Source organism: Phoxinus phoxinus (genome assembly GCF_949152265.1).
Source record: "Phoxinus phoxinus genome assembly, chromosome: 6".
In the NCBI taxonomy this organism is placed as follows: domain Eukaryota; kingdom Metazoa; phylum Chordata; class Actinopteri; order Cypriniformes; family Leuciscidae; genus Phoxinus; species Phoxinus phoxinus.
Genome location: NC_136881.1, coordinates 11,131,943 through 11,144,701, shown reverse-complemented (window position 1 = coordinate 11,144,701; position 12,759 = coordinate 11,131,943). Strand labels below are relative to the sequence as shown.

Sequence of the window (12,759 nt, the reverse complement as noted above, 5' to 3'; positions counted from 1 at the left end):
TTGTAATTCAGGAATGCTTTGGAATATAGACATAAAATTAGTCTTGTTTTAAAGAAGACATTTTTCAGATTTTTGTAGAAGTGAAATAAATTAAGAAAGTGAAACAGAAAAAAATTATAGAAGTTTGAGTTTATGAAAATATACAATATAAAAATTGTATTATTCATATTTTATATAAAATATATTTTTTCAAAACCTGGGTGACTCTAAAACTGCAAAAAAAAGAAAAGAAAAACAAAGCCAAAAATCTGAACAAGTTGTGTTTCAAATTTTAGGTTGATATCTCAAAAAATTAGCTTTCAGTGAGATTTTGTTTATGCGCAGTACCACACTTCTCCACTAGTTGACATTATTGACCATATATGGGCGCCTCCATTTCCATATGTGTTTTTTCTTTATTTAAAAAAAAAATTCAGACCTTTTTTTCTAAAAGAATTGAACGGATGCTATCTTTTGAACTCTTGGCATGAAAACAAACTGAGGTTTCTACCATTCTTTCATGATTTTTCATGTTCATCACTATTTCAAAATAAAGCTCTGAACACACCATAGGAGTATGAAAATATTATTCTTGCAAATTGATAAATTACGGCTCCTCTGTAATTTATTTTGAAAATCAGTCACCAACTATGAAAACTAGAGATTGTAAGCTTTCAAATGATATATAGTTTGTCAATATTAGTTTAGGTGTAGTATAGGATATTACTGTTTTAAATATGTAATGACTTTGGGTGGGCCGGTGACACTTAAGAAACAATGGTTTTAATTTAAAACAATACAGTAATATTATGAATATTACAGCTTAAAAAAAAATGACACATAAAATTTTAAAACAAATATATATATGAAATGACTCTTTTAACATAAAATAATATTACATATATTTTAATATTAATATTTAAAATGTAATTTATTACATTCAGTCACATGATCCTTCAGATATTATTCTAATGTGCTGATTTGCTGCTCAAGAAGCATTTCTTATTATTATCAATGTTGAAAAATGTGTCTTATTATTATCAATGTTGTTCTTCTTAATATTTTTGTGATTTTTTTGTGTGTAAAATTACGCTGTTCTGGTGTCTTCATCTTCCCCATCTGTTGTGTTCCCTTACAGTTCACTTTTAAGAAACAATGGTTTTAATGTAAAACAATACAGTAATATTATGAATGTGATTACAGCTTAAAATAAAAATTATACATAAAATTGTAAAAAAAATATATATATTAAATAACTATTTTAACATATGAAATAATATTGTAATATTAATATTTAAAATGTAATTTATTCTTGTAATTTATTTCATGCAAAAAGGGTTTTTGAGTTTAAAAGTGAAATATCAGGGCAATTCATTCAAAGTATATATTTACATTGGTCCAATGGAAAATTGTGATTTTCAGTTTATACCTTCTGTTTTCACTTTGCCTCAAAGTAAGTGTTACGCCCTCTAGACAAACTTTAAAACATTACTTTAACTTGAATGGTAGTTTAAGGTTAAACCAAAGTTTTGGGGTGTCATGTGATCATGTGACGTCATTACGTCTCGGTACATCTCAGTCGTTGAACATTTCTGCTGTCCGCCATTACCTCGCTTCGCAAGCAAAGGACCATCTCCATGTGCGAGTCTACGAGAAAACTCAACTAAACAAGGTAAGAGCTCGAATGTGTTTTGCTTGGTGACAACATATCTGTTTTTGAGGAAATTAACATTAAGTCAAAGAACCGGGAACTACTTTGCAGACGTCGGGGTGTTCTGTGATGGAGTTTAAGAAATATGAACTGGTTAAAATTGTTATCACGTATTTTTGCTAAATCGCATTATGTGGTCGCGTAGTTAAAAAATGATCAAACTTATAATAATCGTGTCTAGATCGCGCTTAATTCAACTGAAGAGCCCCGCCAGTGTCTGGACATGTTTAATCGGTAGCGGGGTCACTACTAGCCCCTCAGTAACGTTATAATGTTAGAGCTGCAGTCGAGCCAAAGTTTAGGCGGGATGAGAGTAGAGTGCTCCAGGGACAGACTTTTCGCGTGCTTTTCACCAATAGCTTAACATTAAACTGTATTGACTCCGTAACGTTAACGTTACTCGTGAGCTTGTTGAGACGGGTGAAGGAGCACATGCTTTCGAACCCGATCGGTGAACGCCACAGGTCGGACATGCAGCCCGTTTTAAAGCTTTAAAACAGCTAAAAATGGTGTCAACCGCTTGATCTACATCAGTGCTGTTTTGTGCTGTAAAGATTTCCGTTTGTGCTGGTTCGGTTTTTTAAATATTACAAATTTTAGAGCCTTGAGGCGTCTACACTCGGCCTCCTCTGAGGCGCGCGCACGTGTCTGTGGCGCAGCAACACGCACTGCATGCAAAAAATAATTATCTCATAGACGAAAACAGCCCAAACGTAGCTCAAACGATTGACATAATTATTATATACATTTGCTTCACAAAGCTGCGACAAAGGTCTGGGTCGGGATCGGACAGAACGTTGAACGAACTTGGGTAAGATCGTGTTGGATTTTTTTGGGGGCCCATTTTAAACTCGTGCACCCTGTGAACCTGCTCATATTAGAGATCGAAGAGGATGACAGTGTTACCATACACATTTATAAATTCAGTGTCCGTTTTGCCACAATGGCTATATTTTCTCTTAAAAACATGAAAATGAGAGACTCTCGCTTTTAACAGAAGTAAAGAAACGAGATAATCGTGCAGTGGTAAAGGACAAAATGGCCAAAACCTTTTCACTGCGAAGACAAGAAATTGTGGGAAAGGAATTGAGAGTTGAAGAGTTGATAGAAAGATGGCCTGCATTGTTCACAGAGGATGAGGCATGTAATATTTTTAACTATAAGTAATGGCCTGTAAAGTAGAGGATACTAATTGCCTATTATAAGAAATCTGCTATGAAATATTAAAATTGTGTTCAAAATGACATGCATTATTTTTTTTTTGTTATTTTGTATTTCAGAATGTATCTCACATATAGCTGTCATGTAATCATTTTTCTGTGTTTTGTTTTATTTCATATTAAGATCAACGCTGAATTTCTCAGGATTACAACTGTTCCACTTCAGACACGATTCCTGGCCTCTTTGGACGAGCACTACAGCAAGCTGATCGAGCTCATCAGAAGGAAGGGAGGAGTTCTCAGAGAGAAGACCCAGAAGATACTTAAAGTTCTTGATCTGGTATGTACTCGGGTATGTTGTGTATATATATAGATAGATAGATAAGTTTGCCTTGTAACTTGTATTCTGAATTAGAAAGTTACAAATGTGGGTTGAAATTAGTTTTACAAATTAAAATTAAGTGCCATTTTACTGGATATGGTAAATGCACTCCAATCGAGTGACGCTCTCATGGTTTTATTTCCCACATAAGTTATATGTTGGTTATGTGTCTAATTTTGTCACTTAAAGGGATACTTAAATCGCTCTGACGCGTGGTGACACTTTGATAGCAATTCGCTTAGCCCAAAAAGACCAGTTCATTCATTAGGTACCAAACAGAGATCAAGTTAGAAACGACCAAACACCTCCACGTTTTCCCTATTTAAATACAGTTACGAATAGTTGAACGGCCAAGTATGGTGACAAAATAAAACGTGGCGCTTTTCTAAGCGGGTTAAAAATAACTATAATGTACCCAGTGCTATTCCGTCATACATTAGTTATCCTTTTTCAACCCGCTTAGAAAAGCGCAACGTTTTATTTTGTCACCATACTTGGTGACCTCAGGTAAAGACCTAAATGTTACCACAATTTACTGTAACTCTGTCCCCATCTTAGTCTTAACATTTTTTTATTTATTTTTTATAATATTGTCCATGTTTCCGTTTTAAAATGTAAAATCATATATTTGTATGTGTGTTTACTCATCTAGAGCCTTGAAGTCAATATAAAAAGAGAGTGTCTGCTGAGGTGTCTAATTCTCTACTTCGGAGAAGACCCGGACCAACTTATTAAGGAGTATCTGGTGAGTAGTTTTGCATGAATCCATAAGCTTTTATAATGATAAAGCACATACGCACAGATAAAGGCAGGATGCATCAGACACATTGCCACCTTGCTCATGTGGAAGCAAAAGAAAATGTTGCTGGGAAAGTGCTAATTTGGTCATATTTTGATGAGAAAATGCTTCTTTTTTGGCGTCAGTTCATTACATTTTGAATTCGCTAGAGACCAAAACCAAGTCGTCAGCAGGGCGTTTTACTTACTATTTATAATCATCCTACTCGAAACCTTGCTTGTCTCTGGCAATCAGATGACTGTGAATCCTGAGTCTCGTGTATATAATATAAACCAGCTCAATCTCATCATTAACATTTTTTTATTTGATTTTGGGAACTGTCTGTGTCATTTATGTCGGTTCATTGGAAACTGGTTTCATCAAGAATAACTTGTAGCTCGTCTTTTATCAGGTTGTCCAGATGGATGAAGCTGAAACAGAGCTTGCAAGTTCCACAATGGCTGTGTTCGTCATCAGGGAAGAGGGTGATTCTCTCCATCCACCACATGACATTGGTATAGTCATTGAAGGAGTGAAAGTCCTGAACAGGTTGCCATCAGTCGCACATGCATGTGCCATGTTATTTGGCCTAATTTATGTGCTGAACTTGAGCTATCCAGGTGAGCTGGAACACACCTTTGATGCACTACAAAAGGTATTTATGGAGATTGAACCAAAGAAAATGACGCGCAAAGTTCTCAGCCTCAGTGTTAAGCTGTGAAAGTTAAGTTGCCAAGAGAAATGCATTTGGATCTGTATTTGGTTCTGTTTTAGAGCTTGTACTCAAATTGCAGGTTGAATCACTGTTCAATGAAAAACTTTCAACTGATGTTAAACTCAATTTATTGAGAAGTTTTTTTGTGGTATAGATATTTGATAGCTTTTAATAACTGTTAACAGTTTTAATGTTAACGATGTGATATTGCATTACATTTCTCACATTTTACATATTTTACTGCTTCATTGATTGGTAATGTGCTCAATATTGATGTGAGTGACTCTTAAGCACTTTTTATTTTTTGTTAATCTAACCAAGTTTGTACAGTTTAGAAACTGGGATCAACTTTATTGCACTTAATTGCTGTTACATGGTCTGCGAACATGTTTTAAAAGATATGTAATGCTTGCAGAATTAAATTTCAGTCCTTTTGAAGTACATTTTTGTGTCTTTATTTAAGTACAATGGCTTAGAAAAATTTGCACAGACCAGGTTGTGAGCTACAGACCGAAACAAGGTTTTATCTGAAGTACAACAAAACTTGAATATGGGAGCAACTTTGGCTTTTTTATTGACACATTATAATATTGACCTAAATATATTGACTTTGTTATAATTAAAATTGATAGTTTGTTCTGAGTAAAAAATTCAACTTGAAAAAACCTAATCTAATAACTTGTAACAAAATTACATCAATTTTTTTAGTTTTTTCCAAAGTAAAAATTCAATTTATTTTATTAAAACTGAAAATATTAGTTTTTCCAAAATGAAAAAAATTATTTGAACCAAAGCAAAATTTTGATTAACATCAAGTACAAATGTATAGTTTCAGCCAAATCAAAAAAATTATTTGATAGAAACTAATTACATCTATTTATTTAGTTTATTTCAAAGTAAAAACTTCACTTGGATGTAACTGTAAATGTTAAGTTTTTCTCAAATAAAAACACTAGGTTGTATCAAAGCAAAAAAATTACACGCGCTCTTTGTAACAAGCGATATTATTACTTTGGGGTAATGTAAAATGTTGTGTTGGAAAAAATTAAAATTTTGGTTTGACATTAAATAAAAATTTACGGTTTTAACTAAATCAAAAATACAATTTGAAAAAATCTAAAAAAAATAGTTGTAACAAATTACATCAATTTTTTTAAGTTAATCCAAAGTATCATTTTTTTCAGTGTAGCCCAAATTGACAAATAGTGGATTTATATGAACATGTGCAGTCTTGGATATTTTAAGGAACGATATACACACAGTTGTCAAAAACAATGCGTATTCTAAACGAGGAAAAGCTCAAAAATTCACTTAAATGTATATGATCAATAAGTAATACAAGATTCATTTTTAAAACAGTTGAATGTAATTTTAGTTGAAATGACTTAAATTAAGTACAATCAACTTGAACTGAATGATTCACTTCCTAGTTAAACAGTTCACTTCATATTACACGTTATGTTTCAATAGTCAAGAAGAGTCATGGATCTTTACATTTTTAGTTTGCAATTTTTTTTATATTTACACGGGTAATAAATGAAGATGTTTTATTCCCACAGGACGATGATGACGATGGTGATCTTCATCGGGAGGAGCGGTTGTGCCTGTTGATCCACAAGTGCTTCAGTTTCGGGTCGTTCCTGTAGCGTTCCAGCAGCGACTCTCTCTCTCGTCGCTCCTTCTCCTTCACTGCTTTCTTCTCCTCTTTTCTCCTCCAGGTGAACAGAAGAAGTGGGAGTTTTCTTGTGCATTTTTCCAGGACGTTCCCGGCGTCGTGCTGGATCTCGTTCTTGGGAATGTCAGAGGGAGAAGTATAACCTTGTGTGACCTTGAAGTCTCCCATTTCACCGGGATCATCCTCGTCTTCCTCAAATCCCTGGATCTCCTCCACTTCGCTCGCCCACTCTTCCTCCTGCACCTCTCTCTCCTCCTCCTCCATCCAAGCAAACATCTTTCCCGGTTTCACTTCGGCCTTTGAGCGTTTGAGTGAGTCCCGGAAGGTTTTCCCGGTGAACTCCACGTACTCGTTCTCCTCGTCCTCGATGTCCACCAGCACGAGTTGTGGAGACGGGGAAGAAGGGAACGGATGAGGCTTCCGGCTGGGAGGACGTTCGATAAGACACGCTCGGCGTCGCGGGGAGAATAGCTCATCCGCTGCAGGAGTTGGACGTGGAGGAACACGTCTGAGAGGACACACTCGGGATGAGGAGCGTTTGAGGGAAACGACTTCACCGTGATCCGCTTGAATCGGGGAAAGCTCCTCCTTGGATGCGGGAACTGGTTTCTGAGGATGAGCGTGTGGGTTTGTCACTGGCGGCAGGAGTTTGAAGCGAGCGGCTTGTTCGGAGACGCTGGGAAACATCGGGATTCCTCCCTCCATCGGCTTCAAGACGGAAGATCTTGGATCCAGAGGTTTGACCTCCACGAGAAGAACCGTTGTCTTGCGTTTCTCTTCTCCAGCTTCTCTAAGCTCAGGTCCTCCATCCATCAGCTTTTCCAGACTGAGCTTCTCTCTCTTCTTCTGACGCACACGTCCGTTCTTCTTCATCTTTATCTTTTCAAGTGTGTGCTCCTCATCTTGATCTCCTCCTCTTTCCTCCTCTCTCTCTCCACGCCGGCTCTTCTCGGGTAACGTTAGCTTGCGGCGGCTGTCGTTGGCAGGGAAGGCCTCACACTCCTCCGGAAGTTTCTCTGGTTCTTGCGCCGCTCTCTGAGGCAAGAAGTGTGTGAAACACTCGTACAGTTGTCTACACACACGGCCGAACAGCGCCATTATGGACACCGAATGTTGCAAGTCAATTGAATATTTGTCGTGGATATCTGCAGAAAGTCTTTCGATCTGTTCACTCCAATATAACACACAGAACTGAGTCCGAGCTGCAGTTCAGAGATGAAGATCCACTATGATGTCAACATTAGAACTCTCGACTTTGAATGTCTTGGCAACAAACAAACAAACATACAAACACACAAATATATATATATATATAATTAAACACTCCTGCCTCCAAATATTAAATTGAGATAGTAGAAATAAATTGAGTTCCCTTACAGTTTACTTTAGTGTCACCCCTCTTGTTTTAAATAGTCATGAAAATGCACATTTCGAACTTAAATGGTTGTAATTCAGGAATGCTTTGGAATATAGACATAAAATTAGTCTTGTTTTAAAGAAGACATTTTTCAGATTTTTGTAGAAGTGAAATAAATTAAGAAAGTGAAACAGAAAAAAATTATAGAAGTTTGAGTTTATGAAAATATATAATATAAAAATTTAATTATTCATATTTTATATAAAATATATTTTTTCAAAACCTGGGTGACTCTAAAACTGAAACAAAAAAAAAACAGAAAAACAAAGCCAAAAATCTGAACAAGTTGTGTTTCAAATTTTAGGTTGATATCTCAAAAAATTAGCTTTCAGTGAGATTTTGTTTATGCGCAGTACCACACTTCTCCACTAGTTGACATTATTGACCATATATGGGCGCCTCCATTTCCATATGTGTTTTTTCTTTATTTAAAAAAAAAATTCAGACCTTTTTTTCTAAAAGAATTGAACGGATGCTATCTTTTGAACTCTTGGCATGAAAACAAACTGAGGTTTCTACCATTCTTTCATGATTTTTCATGTTCATCACTATTTCAAAATAAAGCTCTGAACACACCATAGGAGTATGAAAATATTATTCTTGCAAATTGATAAATTACGGCTCCTCTGTAATTTATTTTGAAAATCAGTCACCAACTATGAAAACTAGAGATTGTAAGCTTTCAAATGATATATAGTTTGTCAATATTAGTTTAGGTTTAGTATAGGATATTACTGTTTTAAATATGTAATGACTTTGGGTGGGCCGGTGACACTTAAGAAACAATGGTTTTAATTTAAAACAATACAGTAATATTATGAATATTACAGCTTAAAAAAAATGACACATAAAATTGTAAAACAAATATATATATGAAATGACTCTTTTAACATAAAATAATAATACATTTTAATATTAATATTTAAAATGTCATTTATTACATTCAGTCACATGATCCTTCAGATATTATTCTAATGTGCTGATTTGCTGCTCAAGAAGCATTTCTTATTATTATCAATGTTGAAAAATGTGTCTTATTATTATCAATGTTGTTCTTCTTAATATTTTTGTGATTTTTTTGTGTGTAAAATTACGCTGTTCTGGTGTCTTCATCTTCCCCATCTGTTGTGTTCCCTTACAGTTCACTTTTAAGAAACAATGGTTTTAATGTAAAACAATACAGTAATATTATGAATGTGATTACAGCTTAAAATAAAAATTATACATAAAATTGTAAAAAATATATATATATTAAATAACTATTTTAACATATGAAATAATATTGTAATATTAATATTTAAAATGTAATTTATTCTTGTAATTTATTTCATGCAAAAAGGGTTTTTGAGTTTTACTAGCCCAAATTGACAAATAGTGGATTTATATGAACATGTGCAGTCTTGGATATTTTAAGGAACGATATACACACAGTTGTCAAAAACAATGCGTATTCTAAACGAGGAAAAGCTCAAAAATTCACTTAAATGTATATGATCAATAAGTAATACAAGATTCATTTTTAAAACAGTTGAATGTAATTTTAGTTGAAATGACTTAAATTAAGTACAATCAACTTGAACTGAATGATTCACTTCCTAGTTAAACAGTTCACTTCATATTACACGTTATGTTTCAATAGTCAAGAAGAGTCATGGATCTTTACATTTTTAGTTTGCAATTTTTTTATATTTACACGGGTAATAAATGAAGATGTTTTATTCCCACAGGACGATGATGACGATGGTGATCTTCATCGGGAGGAGCGGTTGTGCTTGTTGATCCACAAGTGCTTCAGTTTCGGGTCGTTCCTGTAGCGTTCCAGCAGCGACTCTCTCTCTCGTCGCTCCTTCTCCTTCACTGCTTTCTTCTCCTCTTTTCTCCTCCAGGTGAACAGAAGAAGTGGGAGTTTTCTTGTGCATTTTTCCAGGACGTTCCCGGCGTCGCGCTGGATCTCGTTCTTGGGAATGTCAGAGGGAGAAGTATAACCTTGTGTGACCTTGAAGTCTCCCATTTCACCGGGATCATCCTCGTCTTCCTCAAATCCCTGGATCTCCTCCACTTCGCTCGCCCACTCTTCCTCCTGCACCTCTCTCTCCTCCTCCTCCTCCTCCATCCAAGCAAACATCTTTCCCGGTTTCACTTCGGCCTTTGAGCGTTTGAGTGAGTCCCGGAAGGTTTTCCCGGTGAACTCCACGTACTCGTTCTCCTCGTCCTCGATGTCCACCAGCACGAGTTGTGGAGACGGGGAAGAAGGGAACGGATGAGGCTTCCGGCTGGGAGGACGTTCGATAAGACACGCTCGGCGTCGCGGGGAGAATAGCTCATCCGCTGCAGGAGTTGGACGTGGAGGAACACGTCTGAGAGGACACACTCGGGATGAGGAGCGTTTGAGGGAAACGACTTCACCGTGATCCGCTTGAATCGGGGAAAGCTCCTCCTCGGATGCGGGAACTGGTTTCTGAGGATGAGCGTGTGGGTTTGTCACTGGCGGCAGGAGTTTGAAGCGAGCGGCTTGTTCGGAGACGCTGGGAAACATCGGGATTCCTCCCTCTATCGGCTTCAAGACGGAAGATCTTGGATCCAGAGGTTTGACCTCCACGAGAAGAACCGTTGTCTTGCGTTTCTCTTCTCCAGCTTCTCTAAGCTCAGGTCCTCCATCCATCAGCTTTTCCAGACTGAGCTTCTCTCTCTTCTTCTGACGCACACGTCCGTTCTTCTTCATCTTTATCTTTTCAAGTGTGTGCTCCTCATCTTGATCTCCTCCTCTTTCCTCCTCTCTCTCTCCACGCCGGCTCTTCTCGGGTAACGTTAGCTTGCGGCGGCTGTCGTTGGCAGGGAAGGCCTCACACTCCTCCGGAAGTTTCTCTGGTTCTTGCGCCGCTCTCTGAGGCAAGAAGTGTGTGAGACACTCGTACAGTTGTCTACACACACGGCCGAACAGCGCCATTATGGACACCGAATGTTGCAAGTCAATTGAATATTTGTCGTGGATATCTGCAGAAAGTCTTTCGATCTGTTCACTCCAATATAACACACAGAACTGAGTCCGAGCTGCAGTTCAGAGATGAAGATCCACTATGATGTCAACATTAGAACTCTCGACTTTGAATGTCTTGGCAACAAACAAACAAACATACAAACACACAAATATATATATATATAATTAAACACTCCTGCCTCCAAATATTAAATTGAGATAGTAGAAATAAATTGAGTTCCCTTACAGTTTACTTTAGTGTCACCCCTCTTTTTTTAAATAGTCATGAAAATGCACATTTCGAACTTAAATGGTTGTAATTCAGGAATGCTTTGGAATATAGACATAAAATTAGTCTTGTTTTAAAGAAGACATTTTTCAGATTTTTGTAGAAGTGAAATAAATTAAGAAAGTGAAACAGAAAAAAATTATAGAAGTTTGAGTTTATGAAAATATACAATATAAAAATTTTATTATTCATATTTTATATAAAATATATTTTTTCAAAACCTGGGTGACTCTAAAACTGCAAAAAAAATAAAACAGAAAAACAAAGCCAAAAATCTGAACAAGTTGTGTTTCAAATTTTAGGTTGATATCTCAAAAAATTAGCTTTCAGTGAGATTTTGTTTATGCGCAGTACCACACTTCTCCACTAGTTGGCATTATTGACCATATATGGGCGCCTCCATTTCCATAGCCTATGTGTTTTTTCTTTATTTAAAAAAAAAAATTCAGACCTTTTTTTCTAAAAGAATTGAACGGATGCTATCTTTTGAACTCCTGGCATGAAAACAAACTGAGGTTTCTACCATTCTTTCATGATTTTTCATGTTCATCACTATTTTAAAATATAGGTCTGAACACACCATAGAAACAATGGTTTTAATTTAAAACAATACAGTAATATTATGAATATTACAGCTTAAAAAAAATTACACATAAAATTGTAAAACAAATATATATATATGAAATGACTATTTTAACATAAAATAATATTACATATATTTTAATATTAATATTTAAAATGTAATTTATTCTTGTATATGGCAAAGCTGAATATTCAGTCACATGATCCTTCAGAAATCATTCTAATGTGCTGATTTGCTGCTCTTGAAGCATTTCTTATTATCGTTGTTGTAAAATGTTTCTTATTATTATCAATGTTGTTCTTTCTTAATATTGTTTAGATTTTTTTGTTTGTAAAATTATGCTGTTATGGTGTCTTCATCTTCCCCATCTGTTGTGTTCCCTTACAGTTCACTTTTAAGAAACAATGGTTTTAATGTAAAACAATACAGTAATATTATGAATATTATTACAGCTTAAAATAAAAATTATACATAAAATTGTAAAAAATATATATATTAAATACCTATTTTAACATATAAAATAATATTGTAATATTAATATTTAAAATGTAATTTATTCTTGTAATTTATTTCATGCAAAAAGGGTTTTTGAGTTTTACTAGCCCAAATTGACAAATAGTGGATTTATATGAACATGTGCAGTCTTGGACATTTTAAGGAACGATATACACACAGTTGTCAAAAACAATGCGTATTCTAAACGAGGAAAAGCTCTAAAATTCACTTAAATGTATATGATCAATAAGTAATACAAGATTCATTTTAAAAACCGCTTAATGTAATTTTAGTTGAAATTACTTAAATTTTTAAGTACAATCAACTTGAACTGAATGATTCACTTCCTAGTTAAACAGTTCAGTTCAAATGAGTTCAAATTGATTCATATTACACATTATGTTTCAATAGTCAAGAAGAGTCATGGATCTTTACATTTTTAGTTTGCAATTTTTTTTATTTACACAGGTAATAAATGAAGAGTCAAAAACAATGCGTATTCTAGAGGAGGAAAAGCTCTAAAATTCACTTAAATGTAAAAAATGTGGCTGGGATTAGTTATAACAACTTAAAATTTGTTGAGATAACTTAAATATCC

The 12,759-nt window shown here is 35.1% G+C and overlaps 1 protein-coding gene across 3 annotated transcripts; it reads left to right on the top strand.

Moving 5' to 3' along the window:
* Nucleotides 1-1,661: 1,661 nt before the first annotated feature.
* On the top strand, nucleotides 1,662-5,167 carry LOC307000871 (uncharacterized protein). Of its 3 annotated transcripts, XM_079616798.1 has the most exons (5): nucleotides 1,713-2,501; nucleotides 2,688-2,830; nucleotides 3,035-3,190; nucleotides 3,885-3,977; nucleotides 4,423-5,161. In XM_079616798.1, exons 2-5 carry the CDS (start codon nucleotides 2,729-2,731, stop codon nucleotides 4,729-4,731), a joined length of 660 nt encoding a protein of 219 aa, XP_079472924.1. In that variant the 5' UTR covers nucleotides 1,713-2,501; nucleotides 2,688-2,728; the 3' UTR covers nucleotides 4,732-5,161. The 3 variants fall into 3 exon arrangements, 2 of the variants coding, with proteins under 2 accessions (XP_079472923.1, XP_079472924.1); XM_079616797.1 differs by having other exon boundaries at nucleotides 1,662-2,830; XR_013798107.1 differs by lacking the exon at nucleotides 2,688-2,830 and having other exon boundaries at nucleotides 1,738-2,501; nucleotides 4,423-5,167.
* Nucleotides 5,168-12,759: the final 7,592 nt, after the last annotated feature.